The sequence below is a fragment of the Chiloscyllium plagiosum genome, chromosome 2 (genome assembly GCF_004010195.1).
Source record: "Chiloscyllium plagiosum isolate BGI_BamShark_2017 chromosome 2, ASM401019v2, whole genome shotgun sequence".
In the NCBI taxonomy this organism is placed as follows: domain Eukaryota; kingdom Metazoa; phylum Chordata; class Chondrichthyes; order Orectolobiformes; family Hemiscylliidae; genus Chiloscyllium; species Chiloscyllium plagiosum.
Window position 1 is genome coordinate 69373903 of NC_057711.1, and position 17636 is coordinate 69391538.

The 17636-nt window shown below is 40.3% G+C and overlaps 1 protein-coding gene across 1 annotated transcript in view; it reads left to right on the forward strand.

Moving 5' to 3' along the window:
- LOC122557327 (synuclein, alpha interacting protein) overlaps positions 1-17636 on the forward strand; it is a 156977-nt gene that overhangs the window by 79268 nt on the left and 60073 nt on the right. The window contains exon 4 of the mRNA XM_043704919.1: positions 4201-5075. Coding sequence (XP_043560854.1) covers positions 4201-5075 — 875 coding nt within the window. The remainder of the gene's footprint in view (positions 1-4200; positions 5076-17636) is intronic.

A 17636-nucleotide genomic window follows, 5' to 3' on the forward strand; every position in this document is an offset into this window, starting at 1 on the left:
TTATATGCTCTTCAGAATTTGCTTTCCCACCCATCTTTGTATTATTAGCAAGTTTAGCAACCAAACATTTGGACCTTCAACGAGTCATTATTATAGATTATGAACAGTTGGGACTCCAGCATCAGTCAATTTGAACTTACCTAGTTTTTATAAGAAAAATAGCAGCTACTGAGCAGCTGTTTGTCTGCTTCCCTGTGATGTAATTTCTCTATCTCTTGTTTTCTGCCATAAAGATGTATTGTTGTTTGTATTTATCTTTTCCAAATTTTTTACCCCTTCTCCTTTCATGTTAGGTTGATAGAATTCTCTTCCTTTATAAACACAGATGCAAATGCTTGTTTATTAGCCTAACTAGGCATTGTAGCTTCACAAGAAGGTTTGTTTAATTCTCTCTAACTGCTACCTCTGCTCCTTTCACTATCTTATTATTTTTTATATTTTCATTAAAGCCATGGACTTTCTCCTGCACTCTCTTGGCTTAATAATTGTCTTATGAAAATATATTTTCATCTTTTCTGGTTAGATAAAATCAAAATCACTAGAAAAGTCAGCCACCTATAACCAGTTACTTCACTGTTGTAGCTGTGCAATTAGCCTTATTTGTTGTTGACCCCGAGGTTGTGGTGCATCCTATGTACAGAGGTAAAATGTGGGGAAGAGAAATGCAAAGTGTTGTATTAATGAAGACCTTTAGTTTTCCAGTTGAGTTTTCAAGGAAGATAACTTTAACTCATTTGTAGAATATGTGAACTGTGATTCTTTCTCAGTGTTGTTGAAACATCTGCTAGTAGATGTTCTTGTATGTTTCTCAATAATTATCATTATCCACTTGCGACAAATAAGTAACATTTTGGAAGACATTAAGAGCATATATGAGGGAAAATTGGGGATCTGACATTGCGTGGCTATTTCTCTTGTTAAAATAAAATGTGATTAATGATTATTTTAATTATTGTACTTGATGTTTCTGCAATAACAAACAGTTGTTCAATGTGATTTTTTTTTCATCCATTGTTCTTTTCAGCAATACTTTTATGTGCTGGGAAACAAATGTGTTCATTTAGAATAGAACAATCATTGAAAAATAGGCTATTCACTAGTTTCAGTTGCATGTAAAAATACTTGTGAAAAGTTAAAAATCAGAACAAAAATCAATTTACCTTAAATGGAATTTGATCTCAAATACACACTTTCATGTTAACATTGGAGTACTTGTCTGCAAGTTTTAAGATGGTTATCTCACTGCAAAAGCTTTACTGTGCAGAATGTGAATTAGAACCAATCTTGAAATTATTGGATTTCTCCTCAAAATCTGAAATTCATGTAATGCCATCTGTTCAGAAACAGTGTTGTTATTCTAAAATTGTATGATTTTTGGCCAACCGGCCTGTAATTTCTCAGATTATCCTTGTTGCTTTTCTTTAACAAGGAACATCATGAACTATTCTCCAGCCCTCTGGGACCTTTTCTGTGACAAATGAGGATATGCAGATTTTGTACAAGGCCCCAATAATTTCCTCACCTTCCTCACTGAGTATTCTAGAACAGATCCCACCAGGTCCAGCTGACTTGTCTACTTTAATGCTTTTCAAAAGATCCAACATCTTTTTTATATTGACATGCCCTAGAATATCAACATACTACTCTCTGGACTCACAATCCACCATTTGCTTCTTCTTTGTGAGTACCGATGCAAGTTATTCATTAAGACCTCACCCACTTCCATTGGCTCCGTGCATAAATTTCCTTCTTTGTCTTTGAGTAGATCTATCCTTTCTATAGCTACCACTTGCCCCTTATATACATACAAAGTGCCTTGGGATTTTCCTTAATCTGTTTGCTGAGGACATTTCATGGCCCCTTTTAGCCCTTCTAACTCCATGTTTAAGTTCTCTCCTGCTTTGTTTATATTCTTTGAGGACTGTGTCACTTTCCTAATATCTTTTTCTTATATGCTAATGCCCATTATTAAGAGTTAATTATTTCAACAACTAAGGCAGTATTTTATGAGTGGTGGGGCTGTCAAAAATGTCACCCTTAACTCTCAGCCAATTTACATTGAGGTCCCGATTTGAAGAGCTGCTGGTTTATCTTGTCACACTTGTGCCACCTGATTCAGTGGGTACAGCTGGGATTGCATTCAGTTAGGAGCTGGATGACAGGTAAATTAATTGGGGATTCTTGGTGCGATGGAAGGACTCTGTAAAGTGGGGACTGAGATGAGGATGTGCTGCACAGGCTTGATGGACAGAGCTTTGGGAGACAGCTCCCTTTGATTTTAGCCAAAGGCCCAAACAGGTTTACCTGTCAGGCTTCCTGCTCATTGCCAGCCACTTCCTCACAGTGGAAAATTGTGGCTGGAAAGAAGTGACCCTTACATAACTGTTAGTTGACCACTTAAGAGCCTTGATTGGTAGAAAGTAGCAAGGCGGCCAGAGATGTTGATTTCTACTCAGCAAGTAGTAATCAGACCAGGAACAAGTAGGTGAATAGGAAGCGTGAAAGGCATCTACTGTATTTGATGGTGGTCCCCCCCTCCGCAAATTTCAAATAACCCATAGGAGACTGCAAAATTCTTCTTCCCATGTAATATAGAAGTGGTTGAGTGTTCTTCATTTAGAAGCAAGAAAGACCTTTCGTGATTTAGTTATTGTTCATAAATTCAGATTAATAACAATGCAGGAAGGAAGCAAGGAGATGTATTCATTTTATCTGGTTAGGTTTGTTCTGACTGATTAACCACTGACTCTACCTAATTGATTGCGTCACACTTATCAAATTGGAAGTAGGTTTTGCACTGAACATAATTCCTCATACATTTACCACATGAGGAAAGTTTTGAAGATTTCCTTTGAACTATGTGTGTATGATAAGGGAAAGAATAATGGAATAGGAATAGCAAAATCAAAATGTTGCCAACTTTTGAAGGTCTGGATCTGCCTTTGCAAGGAATTGTTTTCATAAACCCTGGACAGGATTTGTCTGCCTCAAGGTCTTTAATGGTTCCTGTCAGTTGAAAACAGCTGCGAAACATCTGGCATCTATTTTTCCGTATCACTTGGAAAGAATTTCACATGTAAATAAAACCAATATAAAAGCACAGCCCTGTGAACACTAACTCTTGCGCACTGGATCTAGAAAAGCACAATGGATTCCCTGTATAAAGTTACTAGGCTGTTGGTAAGCTATAACATTTTTGTATGTTTGGTAAGCTGCAAGTTATTTTTCCATCCCTAAAAAAGTATGCATTGTTTATGAGTCTATAAACAAGTATGTATTTAGACAGTATATTGTTCATAATCTGATAAATGCCTTCCTCAATAGACAAGTAACTATTGATATATTGACTACAGTATTTAAATTTGGCTTTAAGTTGAAAACTGCCAATAAAAGTTTGAGGCTAAGTGCAGAAAGACAATCCATTAATTCTTGTGTCTCTGATACTATATTTTACTCATTAAGCAGATAAATGTGTAAGGTCCAATAGTACTTAAAATAATGATTATTGCTCCCTCGTTTATATGGGAAAATCTTTTGAAATATTTTACTTGTGAAACACGAAACACAGCAAGGCATGCCACATTTTCCTCTAATCAGGCAATTTGGAGGGCAGTGGTGGGCGATTCACCAAAATCAAATCCCTTGAAACCCAAGGTAAGCTGGCAGACAATTACAGGCCAGCAGTTCTTGCAGTTGGCATCCCCAAAGATCCTTAGACAGCACCTTCTAACCCATGACCACTTCCACCTAGAAGGACAAGGGCAGCAGATACATGGGAACACTACCACCTGTAAGTTCCCCTCCAAGATGCTCACCATTCTGACTTGGAAATGTATCACTGATCCTTCACTGTGACTGGGTCAAAATCTGGAATTGCCTCTCTAAGGACATTGTAAGTCTACCCACAGCACATGAACTGCAATTTAAGAAGGCAGTTCACCATCAACTTCTCAAGGCAACTAAGGGCAGGCAATAATTGCTGGCCAGCCAGTGATGTCTGCATCCCATGAGTGGATAAAATAACATTAAATTCAAATCTTGGTACATCTTGGCAGAATCACAATACACTGAATTATCTTATTTTTAGTGCTGTTATTGAAAGTGGTTCTTCTATACAGAATGTTTAAGGAGCTTATATTTTTATTCTAAGAACAGTATCTGAACTTGTTATTTTACTAATTATTTTAATTTAATATTAAGTTTCTAGTTCAAATTGGCCTTCGGGAGGTACATCGTCAGTTAGCAGTGGAATAAAAACCAAAGGCACGGCAGATGTGTACAGTAAATTCAGACCTGTGAAAAGAGTTTCACCTCTGAAGCACCAACCAGAAAGCCCTGAAAATGATAGAGATACTGAACAGCATAAACTCAAGAGTAACTATCAAAAGCAAGATGATACTGAAAATCCAAGTGAGCCTGATACCTTCTGTTACAACAATGGACAGTTATTTAAAATCAAAGACACTGGCACCAGCATTTTGCTTGGTGAACTTGAACATTATGATTTGGATATGGATGAAATTTTGGATGTGCCTTACATTAAATTAAACCACTTTCCTTCCCAAAGATGTAGTCCTTACACAAAGGTTGCCTCAGAGAAAATGCCAGGCATGGAAATGAGAGATGATGGCAGCAGGATCTGCTCAGCAGTGAAGCATGAGAACTCACCAACCAACGTAACACAGTTTTGTATTCTGTCACCAGTAAATAGTTTGGAGTTGAGGAGAGCAAAACCAGTTGTCACAAAACCTCACAAGCAAGCAACTGGCAGCTTAGAGGGCTCTGAATCACCAAATGGCTGTAATGTAATATATAATGCTGAAGCTGAGGAAAAAGATTTGGCTAGCAGAACTTCAAGTTTGTTTGTTAATTCACATGGACACAAGATGAGTGGTACACTGCAAAACGCTCGACCAAAGACATTGTCTCTGCAAACCCCAGCTGAGAGCAAACTAGAAGAAGGAAATACTAATAAAAATGGGATTAGCATGGGAAGATCTGGAGAGACAAGTGAGGAAGCAAAAAATGTCAAAAGTATTTTAAACATAGTCAGAGAAGGACAGATTTCATTGCTGGTAAGTAAACTATTGCAATTGTTTGTAAATGTTTTAAAAATGCATAGTAACAAAAAAGAAAACTGGTTGGATACTAAAGTCAAGTTTTTATTTTTCGTTCTGATTTTTTTTAACTCTGTGCCAATTATAGAATTGCCTGTGTGCTGAGAGTCCCAGGAATTTTCAACATTGCTCTAGAACAAAATTGAAGATGGCTTTTTAGCAATAATTTTTAATTTTTTGAAAGCTAAACCTACTTCAGAATTTTATGCATAAATGTTGCATCATTATCTGATTTATTACTCCAACTGAGAAAGCAGCACATTTTTTCGTGGTCAATAAAGCTTTCTAATTGCTATAAAAGTACAGTAAATTGAAGTTTGTGTTGTATTGCTGATGTTTTAAGTGAACATTGATTGCTTGCCCCAAAAAGGTCAATTTTTTAAGAGCACGATTATTTTCAGGAGGTACCACAAGTTACTAAAAAGTGTAACAGCTTCAATTGTGTTATTGAGGATCACTTCCCTACAGTTATTTCCAAATTAGCTGTGAATCTGACTGAATTCATGATGAAAACACTGGGGCCTCTCTCATACTTTGGTATTCGTGAGAATTTGTGACGTTACAAGTTTGTACAACAGTGCCATAGTTACTTAACCTTTATCCAAGGTTCTGGCCAGTTCCAGCTTTGCAATTAAGCAGTTTGCTAATCTGTTTCCAAATAAGCTGCTTTTGAATGACAACACAATATAAAGCTGAAGTTGGGTAATAACTTGGATTAAGTGTTCTGCCTTATTTTGAATAATTTTTACAATAAATTCTGAGGCTCCCTGTTAATTGCAGGGTTCTGTCATCATCATTTCAAAATATGTTCTTAAAAGTATTATTTACCTCTTTGGGGTCTGTATGTTTAAAGTTTCAGGAACAATTAAAATGCAATTTCTTGGACTTTGTATGAATACTTCTGGTGTGCCAGTGAATGAGTTCAAGAAATATGGAGTGATAAGTTGGCCATAAGTAAATTGTACCTAATGAAGGTAAAGAAGAAAGTCCTCCTCCCAAGTCTACAAATAAAATATATTGCTCAACATAGTCTGGGATTGCCTCCTTGAGCACAACTTGTAAATCAGATCTGTAAATGCACCCAATATCAGTCAATATTAAGTTTTGTTCAAATTTCCTCGAAACTTCACTACAAGCAGTACAAATAATCAGAATCAAATGAAAACACTGAACTTGCATCATAGCATATACATTAGAGGTTAGTTTTCAACTCCTTTCCCCATCATTCATACACTTGGGGGGCTTTTAATCAGATAAACTTCAGTTTTAATATAGTGTGTGAATGGAAAATAAAGAAGGTCTTAAAGGAAGTATACATAACGTTATACAACAATGGTGGGGCCATCATTATAAAAGGTGGCATATTCAAAGTTGGACACCAATTAACAATTGAGATTTGGACATATTATGCCTGTACGAGTAACTCACATAGAACTCAAATTTCCACAATTTCCTGGGCATTTTGATTGGTGTTTCAATTGTGTATCTATCTTGATGCAAATATACAGGAACTGTATCACAAACCGCGGGCTGTCTTTGTAGCATAAATCCAGTGTGCTAGTACTTCAAAGTTCGCTTTTGTTCTGACAGAAAAAAGGTAAAAGTATCTAGTGTGCTAATACTTATGTTTTATTCAATTTCAGAACATTGCGAATATCGTGTTCATGTTAGATTTTCTTTCTAAAATATAAGGGTAAAAAGCCGTTCAGTTGCTTTGGGGAAATAATACAACAACAACCTGATGAATCCTCCATAAAATTTCACTATATTATCACAATCCAGCTTAGTTCAATAATAGTTTGTAAACTGAGCTCTACTTTTATTTTTTATTATTTGTTCATGCAATGTAGGAGTCACTGTGTGGGTCAGCATTTATTGCCTATCCAAATAGCCCTTGAAGTAAGTGGCTTGCTTTCAGAAGATATTTAAAAGTCAACCACATTGCTGTGGGTTTGGAGTGACCAGTGGAGTGCCACAAGGATCGGTGCTGGGTCCTCTACTTTTTGTCATTTATATAAATGATTTGGAAGCGAGCATAAGAGGTACAGTTAGTAAGTTTGCAGATGACACCAAAATTGGAGGTGTAGTGGACAGCGAAGAAGGTTACCTCAGATTACAACAGGATCTTAACCAGATGGGCCAATGGGCTGAGAAGTGGCAGATGGAGGCCACTGTTGGAATATTGCATGCAATTCTGGCCTCCTTCTTATCGGAAAGATGTTGTGAAAAGATTACAAGGATGTTGCCAGGGTTGGAGGATTTGAGCTGTAGGGAGAGGCTGAACAGGCTGGGGCTGTTTTCCCTGGAGCGTCGGAGGCTGAGGGGTAACCTTATAGAGGTTTACAAAATTATGAGGGGCATGGATAGGGTAAATAGGCAAAGTCTTTTCCCTGGGGTCGGGGAGTCCTGAACTAGAGGGCATAGGTTTAGGGTGAGAGGGGAAAGATATAAATGAGACCTACGAGGCAACATTTTCATGCAGAGGGTGGTACGTGTATGGAATGAGTTGCCAGAGGAAGTGATGGAGGCTGGTACAATTGCAACATTTAAGAGGCATTTGGATGGGTATATGAATAGGAAGGGGCAGATGGGACTAGATTGGGTTGGGATATCTGGTCGGCATTGATTGGTTGGACCGAAGGGTCTGTTTCCATGCTGTACAACTCTATGACTCTATGTAGACCAGACCAGGTGAGGACGACAGGTTTCCTTCCTAAGGACATCAGTGAACCAGATCTGTTTTATGACGATCTACAATGTTTATATGGTGGCTATGCTTTATTCTGCTGCTTTTTTAAAATCTGGGTTTTTACTGAATTCCTATTCACAGACACAAGCCCAAGTGCCCAGAACATTAGTCAGGCTCACCAGATTTCTTACCCAGTGACCTTAACAAAATGCCAGTTGCTCCAGGACATTTCCTGCATATTTTTCTAAATGTGTACTGCACTAGCATTTACTTCCTTGTTGTCAAAAAGTGCTACTACTATGATTCACAAAATTTTTGTTCCGTCACCTGACAAGAGAAAACGAATGGCATGCTGATCAAATCTACGATCAGATAAATTAAGTTTTCTCACATGCCAGCACCAGTAACTCACCTTTGAATTGTATTTATCCCTTTGTGTCAAAGAATGGGATTTTCAATTCACTCCTAAAATAAAATTAACTAGCGATTGAAAGAATTACTGGAGTTTACATGGAAACTCCATTTAAAACAAAGACTTCTGGCAGAGTCAGGAAGCACCTTTCATATTTTTTCATGATTTATCTTGGTTCCAAAGTGACATCTCAACATTTGCAGCATACAAAATCAGTACAGAAATACACCTTCAAGCTTGCTCCACTATTCAGTAAGATCCTTTTCCTCTTGTTTGTCCTTCTTAAATATCAAATATCCTTGAATATTCAGTTCTCAAATCTAGTCATCATGCAGCCAAGTTTCTGGCAATTAGATCATACTCATACACCCCTATTTGTGCCTTTAGATCACCTATCTTGTTGTGAATACCATGCATTCAGGTAGAGTGCCCTTTGTCATTTTGACATCATTCCAGTTTTGAAACATATTCAATGCTCAGCTTTGTTTCTCCTGTCTCCACAATGTCTAATTTTATCAAACCTCAGGGAATTATCTTCGAAAGGTATTTTTCTTACTTGTCTGAAACCATTCAATACTTCCTAGATATGCCTATTTAGGTCACTTAATTTGACAAAGAACTGCAATGCTATGTTTAAAAACAATTCAATAAACAGGCCCCTTTTGATTAATGTAACAAAGTTTAATTGAAACAAATTCTCTGCATGTACTCAAGAGTTAAATTATGCTGCAAATTGAACAGATATGGCATGCCAGCTGAACTCTTTATGCTATGTCAACCCAGAGTTGCAGTTTAAGTATTGTGATCTTTTGCCAACCAGTTTCATTTTTTGATATTTCACTTCCAGTTTCGTGACATTTTATGAAGTATGAGCTCTGTCTAAAGCATACATATAGAATGATTATAGAAAGATGTTGATAAGGCACTGACTAACGTCAGACAAAAATATAACAAAGAAAAATGTTATCTACAATTTGAAAGCCTTACAAGGCTGTACAGATCGTAGCACAATAGATTCAAGACAACAGAGCAAATAGCTTAAAATTGTGGGAACTCAGTGACCTTTCCATTGTCCCTGACTCCTTCACGTGCAGGCAGTGTGTCCAGCTGTAGCTCCTGTCTGATCGCCTGACAGCTCTGGAGCAGCAGCTGGATTCACTTTAGAGCATCCACAAGGCTGAGGGAATAGTGGATAGCAGATTCAGTTAGTTGGTCACACAGCAGATAAAAATCACTGAGGAAGATAGGGAATGGGTGACAACCAGACAGAGGAAAAGTAGGAAGGCAGTCCCTCCAAAACAGATGTACGCTGTTGGGGGAAATAGCTCACAAAGTGAAGGCGGCAGTAGCCAGGTTCATGACACTGTGGCTAGCACTGCTGCACAGGTGGGCAGGAGAAAGAGTGGCAGAGCTATAGTGATAGGAGATTCAGTTGTAAGAGGAATACATATGTGTTTCTGTGGCAAACAAGAGTCCAGGATGGTACAAGTGTCAAGGATATTTCAGAGCTGCTGCAGGACATTTTGGAGGGGGAGGCTCAACAGCCAGCTGTCGTGGTGCGTATAGGCACCAAAAGTATAAACTTGAAATAGAATGAGGCCCTTCAAACTGAAATTAGGGAGTTGGGAGTTAAAGTAAAAAGTAGGACCTCAAAGGTAGTAATTCTAGGATTGCTACCTGTGCCACGTGCTAGTCAGAGAGTAGGAATGGCAAGATAGCTAAGATGAATATATAACTTAAGGGATGGTTCAAATTCCTGGGACATTGGAACTGTTCTGGTGGAAGTGGGACCAGTACAAAGCAAATGGTCAGCATCTGGGCAAAACTGGAACCAAAGTCCTGGGGGGGAGTGTTTGCTTGTGCTGTTGTGGAGGGTTTAAACTAATATGACAGGGGTGATGGGAACCAATGCAAGAAACCGGAGGGAAGTAATGTGGGGACAGAAACAAAAGACAGTAATAGGAAAAGTGAAAGTGGAAGGCAAAGATAAAAATCAAAAAGGGTCACATTATATCATAATCCTAAAAGTCACAAAAATGAGCCTGAAGGTTCCATGTCACAATGCAAGGAGCATTTGTAATAAGGTGGATGAATTAACTGTGCGGACAGTTATTAGTGGATATGATGTAATTGGGATCATGGTGACTTGGTTCAGGATGACCAAGGATAGGAACTCAATATCCAGGGATATTCAATTTTCAGGAAAAATAGAAGAAAAGGAAAGGGAGGTAAGGTAGGCGTTGCTGGGTTAAGGAGGAAATTAACACACTAGCAAGGAAGGACATCAGTCTGTTCAGTGTTGAATCTGTATCGGTAGAGCTATGGAACACCAAAAGGGAAAAAATCGTTAGTGGGAGTTGTGTACAGACCACAAAACAGTGGTTGTGAGGTTGGGGATGGCATCAAACAGGAAAATAGAGATATGGACAATAAGGGTACAGCAATTATTATGGGTGAATTAAATCTGTGTATTGATTGGACTAACCAAACTGGTAGCGATGCGATGGAAGAAGATTTCCTGGAATGTTTGAGGGATGTTTCCTCGACAAAGATGTTGAGGAACTATCTGGACAGCAGACCATCCCAGACTGGGTATTGTGTAATGAGAGATGATTAATTAGCAATCTTGTGGTACAAGATCCTTTGGAGAGGAGTGACCATCATATGATAGAATTCTTCACTAAGATGGAGAGTGACACAGTTAAATCTGAGACTAGGATCCTGAAGTTAAAGAAAGCTAACTTTGATTGTATGAGACATGCATTGGATAAGCTGGCCAAGGATACTTAAGGATTGACGATGGCAGACATTTCAAGAACAAATGGATGAAGTACAACAATTTTACATCCCTGTCTGGTGTAAGAGTAAAACAAGGAAGGTGGCTCAACTATGGCTAACAAGGCAAATCAGGAACAATGTTAAAAGTTAAAGAGGAGGCCTAGACCTTAATCAGACAAAGCAGCAAACCTGAGGCCTGGGATAAATTTAAAATGCAACAGAGGAGAATAAAGGGTTTAGTTTGGAAAGGGAAAATAGAATACAAGAGTAAGCTTGCGGAAAACACAAAAACTGACTGCAAAAGCTTCTATAGATATGTGAAGAGAAAAAGACTAGTGAAGACAAATGTAAGACCATTACAGTTAGAATCAGGTGAATTCATAATGGACAACAGAGAGATGGCAGATCAGTTGAACAAAGACTTCGGACCTATCTTTACGAAGGAAAACACAAATAACCTTTCAGAAATGCCAGAGGACAGGGGATCCAGTGTGAAGAGGAACTGAAGGAAAGCCTTACTCTTCAGGAAGCGGAATTGGGGAAATTGATGGGATTAAAATCCTAGGAGTCCCAAGAGCCTGATGCTTTACATCCCAGAGTACTTAACAAATTGGCCCTAGAAATAGTGAACACACTTGGTGATCATTTTCCAGCATTCTATAGAATCTGGAAGAATTCCATTGGACTGGAGAGTAGCTAATATAACACCGCTTTTTTTAAAAAGGAGAGAAAAAACACAGCGAATTATAGGCTAGTTAGCCTGACATCAGTGGTGGGGAAGATGTTGGAGTCAATTATTAAGGATGTAATAACTGAGTATTTGGAAAGTGGTCACAGGGAGGTGATGGTCTTGTAGTATCTCTGGACTGTTAATCCAGAGACCCAGGTAATGTCCTGGGGACGGGCTCGAATCCTGCCATAGCAGATGGTGGAAGTTGAATTCAATAAAAATCTGGAATTAAGAGTCTAATGATGACCATGAATCCATTGTCAATTGTTGGAGAAATGCATATGGTTTACTAATGTCCTTTAGGGAAGGAATCTGCCATAGTTTCCTGGTCTGACCTAAATGTGACTCCAGACCCACAGCAATGTGGTTGACTCTTAACTGTCCTCTGGGCAATTAGGGATGTGCAATCAATGCTGGCTTAGCCAGAGACACTTTCATGGAATGACTGTAAATGAATTTTAAAAAGACCAATCCAAGTCAGCGTGGATTCACTAAAGGGAAATCGTGCTTGACTGGTCTTCTGGAATTTTTTTGAGGATGTGACCAGTAGAGTGGACGAGGGTGAATCAGTGGATGTTGTGTATCTGGACTTATAAAAGGCTTTTGACAAGGTTCCACACAAGAGATTAGTAAGCAAACTTACAGCTTGTAGTATCAGAGGTAAGGTATTGATGTGGATAGAGAACTGGTTGACAAACAGGAAACAAAATGTTGGAATAAATGAGTCCTTTTCAGAGATGCAGGTAGTGATGAGTGAGATATCGCAGGGTTCAGTGCTGGGACCCCAGCTGTTCACAATATATATTACCGATTTGGACGAAGGAATTGAATGCAGTATCTCCAAAATTTGCAGATGACACTAAGCTGCATGGTAGTGTGTGCTGTGAGGAGGATGCTAAAAGGCTGCAGAGTGACTTGGACCCAGGCTGGCTGAGTGGGCAAATACAATTAGAATTCCTACAGTGTGTGGAAACAGGCCTTTCGGCCCAGCAAGTCCATACTGACCCTCTGAAGACTAATGTACCCAACCTACACATCCCTGAACACTATGGGCAATTTAGAATGGTTAATTCACCTAACCTGCACATCTTTGGACTGTGAAAGGAAACCCATGCAGACACGGGGAAAACGTGCAAACTCCTCACAGACAGATACCTGAGGCTGGAATTGAACCTAGGTCCCTGGCGTTGTGAGGCAGCAGTGCTAACCACTGAGCCACCATGCTGCCCCAGCAGCAAATACTTGGCAAATGCAATATAATGTAGATGCTTATGAGGCTGTCCACTTTGGTGGCAAAAATAGGAAAGCAGATTATTATCTCAATGGTGGCAGTTTAGGAATAAATGAGATTCAAAGAGACCTGGATGACATAGTGAAACAGTCGCTGAAGGTTGCCATGCAGGTGTAGAAGGTGGTGAGAAAAGCTAATGGCATATTGGCCTTCATTGAGAGAGGATTTGAGTGTAGGAGTGGAGATGTCTTGTTGTAGTTATACAGGCTTGGTGAGGCCACACCTTGAGTATTATATGCAGTTTTGGTCTCCTAGTCTGAGGAAGGACATTCTTTGCTATTGAGGGAATCCAGCGAAGATTCACCAGGCTGATTCCCAGGATGGTAGGATTGACATATGAAGAAAGACTGGATCGACTAGGTTTGTACTCACTGGAATTTAGAAGAATGGGATCTCATAGAAACATAAATTCCTGATAGGACAGGACAGGCAAAATGTGGAAAGAAGGGTCCTGATGTTGGAGAAGTCCAAAACTAGAAGTCACGGTCTATTCGATTAGCTGTACTGGTCCTCACCCGTAACGACTTCTGCGAATCCTCCCACTTCCTTCAGACCAAAGAGGCAGCCATGGGCACCCACATCAGCCCCAGCTATGTGCTTCTTCATCGGATACATGGAAGAATCCATCTTCCATAATTAGACTGGCACTATTCCCCACCTTTTCCTCTGCTACATTGATTACTGTATCGGCATTACCTTGTGCTCCCACAAGGAGGTTGAACAGGCCATCAACTTCATGAACACCTTCCACCCTGACCTTAAATTCACCTGGACTATCTTGGACATCTCCCTCCTCTTCCTGGACCTCTCCATCTCCATTCGGTGACTGACTCAACACGGACATCTACTTTAAACCCACCGACTCCCACAGCTACCTGGACTACACCACCTCCTCCCATATCCCCCTCCTGTAAAAACACTATCCTTACTCCTAATTCCTCTGCTTCTGCCATATCTGCCCCCAGGAGGAGCAATTTGACTCTAGAACATTCCAGATGGCCTCTTACTTCAAGGACTGCAATTTCAACTCTCACATGATCAACAATGCCTTCCAGCGCATCTCCTCCACTTCCTGCACCATTTCCATTGAACCCCACCTCTCTAATAGCCACAAGGATAGAACCGCCTGGTCCTCACCTTCCACCCCACCAGTCTCCAGATACAGCGGATCATCCTCCGCCATTCCCAACACCTACAAATTGACCCCACCACCAGAGATATATTTCCCTCCACACCCCTATCAGCATTCTGCAGAAACCATTCCCTCAGCAACTCCCTTGTTAGGTCCACACCTCCCACTAACCCACCCTCCACTTCCAGCCCCTTGCCACCACAAGAGGTGTAAAACATGCACCAACACCTTCCCTCTCACCTCCATCCAAGGCACCAAAGGATCTTTTCACATCTGCAGAGATTTTTCTGCACATCCAAACACCTCATCTATTGTGTCCATTGCTCTCGATGTGGTCTCCTCTACACTGGGGAGACAGGACGCCAGCTTGTGGAATATTTCAGAGAACAACTCTGGGACAACCCCACAGCCCTGTGGCCCACCACTTCAACTCCCCCTCCCACTCGGCCAAAGATATGCAAGTCCTGGGTCGCCTCCACACCAAATCCTAGCCACTCGACGCCTGGAGGAAGATGTCTCATCTTCTGCCTTGGGACCCTCCAACCACACGTTGATTTCACCAGTTTCCTCATCTCCCATCCCCTCACCTCATCACAGATCCAACACTCCAACTTGGCACCACCCTCTTGAACTGTCCTGCCTGTCCATCTTCCTTCCCACCTACCTGCTCCATCCTCCACTCTGACCTATCATCATCCACCCCCCCACATGCATCTTCCTTTCACCTGCCAAGCTTGCTTCCCCCCAGCTTCATCTTTTCCAGCACCACACTTATCAAATCTGATCCCCAGCACCTGTAGTCCTGACTTTCTCCTGGTCGCAGTCTACCAGACTAAGAATAAGGGATATGCCGTTCAAGACTGAGATGAGAAAGAATTTCTTCACTGAGAGAGTTGTCAAACTATGGAATTCTCTACCATAGGCAGCTGTTGGGGCAAGTTCATCAGGTCTTTTCAAGAGGGAGCTGGACCTGCCCCCTACAGCTAAAGGGATCAAGGGATATAGAGTCCCTTGATTAGAGTCCCAGGGATATAGAGTCCCTGGGTTACTGAAATTGCATGATCAGCTATGATCATATTAAATGATGTTGCAGGCTAAAAAGGCCAAAAGACCTAACCCTGCACCTATTTTCTATGTTTCTATTATCATTCGAAAAGCCTAGCATATTAGAAGGACATGAATTGAAGGGTTTGTCATAATCTTTCAATGTTCTGTATGTACAGGGGAAGTACCAGAGAAGTATAGGAGTTGGGAGGTCAGGTTGCAACTGTACAGGACATTGGTTCGGCCACTTTTGGAATATTGCGTGCAATTCTGATCTCCTTCCTATCAGAAGGATGTTGTGAAACTTGAAAGGGTTCAGAAAAGATTTACAAGGATGTTGGAGGATTTGAGGCTGAACAGGCTGGGGTGACCAATTAGAGGTTTATAAAATCATGAGAGGCATGGATAGGATAAATATTCAAGGTCTTTTTCCTGGGGTGGGGGAGTTCAGAACTAGGGGGCATAGGTTTAGGGTGAGAGGGGAAAGATATAAAAGGGACCTAAGGGGCAACTTTTTCACAGAGTGGGTAGTGCATATATGGAGTGAGCTGTCAGAGGAAGTGGTGGAGACTGGTGCAATTACAGCATTTAAAAGGCATGTGGATGGGTATATGAGTAGGAAGGGTTTAGCAGGATGTGGGCCAAGTGCTGGCAAATGGGACTAGATTAGGATAGGATATCTGGTCGGCATGGATGAGTTGGGCCAAAGGGTCTGTTTCCATGCTGTACATCTCTATGACTCTAAGATGAATAACAAATGTGACAACAAAGGTTGCAGGAGATTTCTGGTAATCACATGCTGGTCAGTTTACCTCAGGCATTGGCAGACAAAAACATAGGGAAAACATAGATGGAAAGCATAGGCTGTTTCCATTGAAGAGAGCCAGCAGAGATTTATGAAATATCATTGATGATTAACATAATTACATTTTTTAAGTTACAGAAAGTTACTTAAAGGAATGTAATGGATGTGCTCTGTGTGAATCTTTTTTAAAGAAGGATTTCGTGAAGTCAGGGAGTCATACAGCATAGAAACATTTGGTCAACTATGTCAATGCCAACCAACTAACAAGAAACACACTAATTCTATTTCCTTGCATTTGGTCCATAGATTACTGTGCCCTGTCATTTTATGTGTTCATTCAGATGTTTCTTGAATATTGTGAGAGTATATGTCCCCACCACCCACTCAGACAACACGTTCCATAGTTCTACCACCATCTGGGTAGAAATTGTTTTTCTCCAATCTCCTCTCAACCACTTGCTCCTTATCTTAAACTTATTCCCTCTGATATTTAGGCGTGTCTACCATATGAAAGATTCTCACAATCTACTTTGTGTCGCATAATTTTGTATATCTCAATCAGATCTCACCCAGCCTCACAGCCTCGAAGTGAAACAAATCCAGTCTATCTTGTCTCTCTTCTTAACTGAGATGTTTCATCCCAGGCAACATCCTGCTGAATCTCCTCTGCATCTTTCTCAGTCCAATTATGTCCTTCTAATAGTTTGGCAACCGGAATAGCACACAGTATTTCACCTGTGGTCTAACAAATGCTTTATAAAGTTGTAGTAAGACTTCCTTGCTCCTATATTCTACGCCTTAGTTAATGAAGGCAAGCATCCTATCTGCCTTTTTCACACCCTATCTACCTATACTAACACCTTCAGAGATCTATGGACTTGTACACCAAGGTCCCTTTGTTCCTCAGTACTCCCTAGGGATCTGCTATTCATTGTGTATATCCTTCCAAAATGTGTAACCTCACACTTAGCAAGATTAAATTTCATCTGTCATCACTGTCCAATTTGCCAGCTGATCAATACCAGACTGTAGCCTGAGGCCATCCTCCTCACTATCAACAGCACCACCAATTTTTTGAGTCATGTACAAGCTTACTAATTATACTTTTACATTCACATTCAAGTCGTTAATGTAAATGACAGGCAGAATCTCTGGACCGATGCCTGTGGTACGCCGTTGGTCACAGGTTTCCAATCACAAACATATCCCTCCACCATCATTGTTTGTCTCCTATCTGCAAGCCAGTTTTGGATTCAGTTTGCTAACTTGCCTTGGATCCCTTGGGCTCTTACCTTTTGGACGAGCCTTCCATGTTGGACCTTGTTAAAGAACTTGCTGAAGTCCATGTAAACCACATCAACTGTACTACCCTGAATACAATTGAAAAATATTCATTTAAGACCTCACCCATGTCAACTAGCTCCACACACAGGTTGTACCTTTGGTCTCCAATAGGTCCTACTTATTCCCTGGTGAAATCCTCTTACTCTTAATATACTTATAAAATGTCCTGGGGTTTTTCTTGATCCTATCTGTCAAAGGTATTCTGCAGACTCTCTTCACCATCCAAATGTCTTTTTTTAAGCAACGTCCTACACTACTATTCAAACTCCAATTTTGGATTGATCTCCCCTGGTT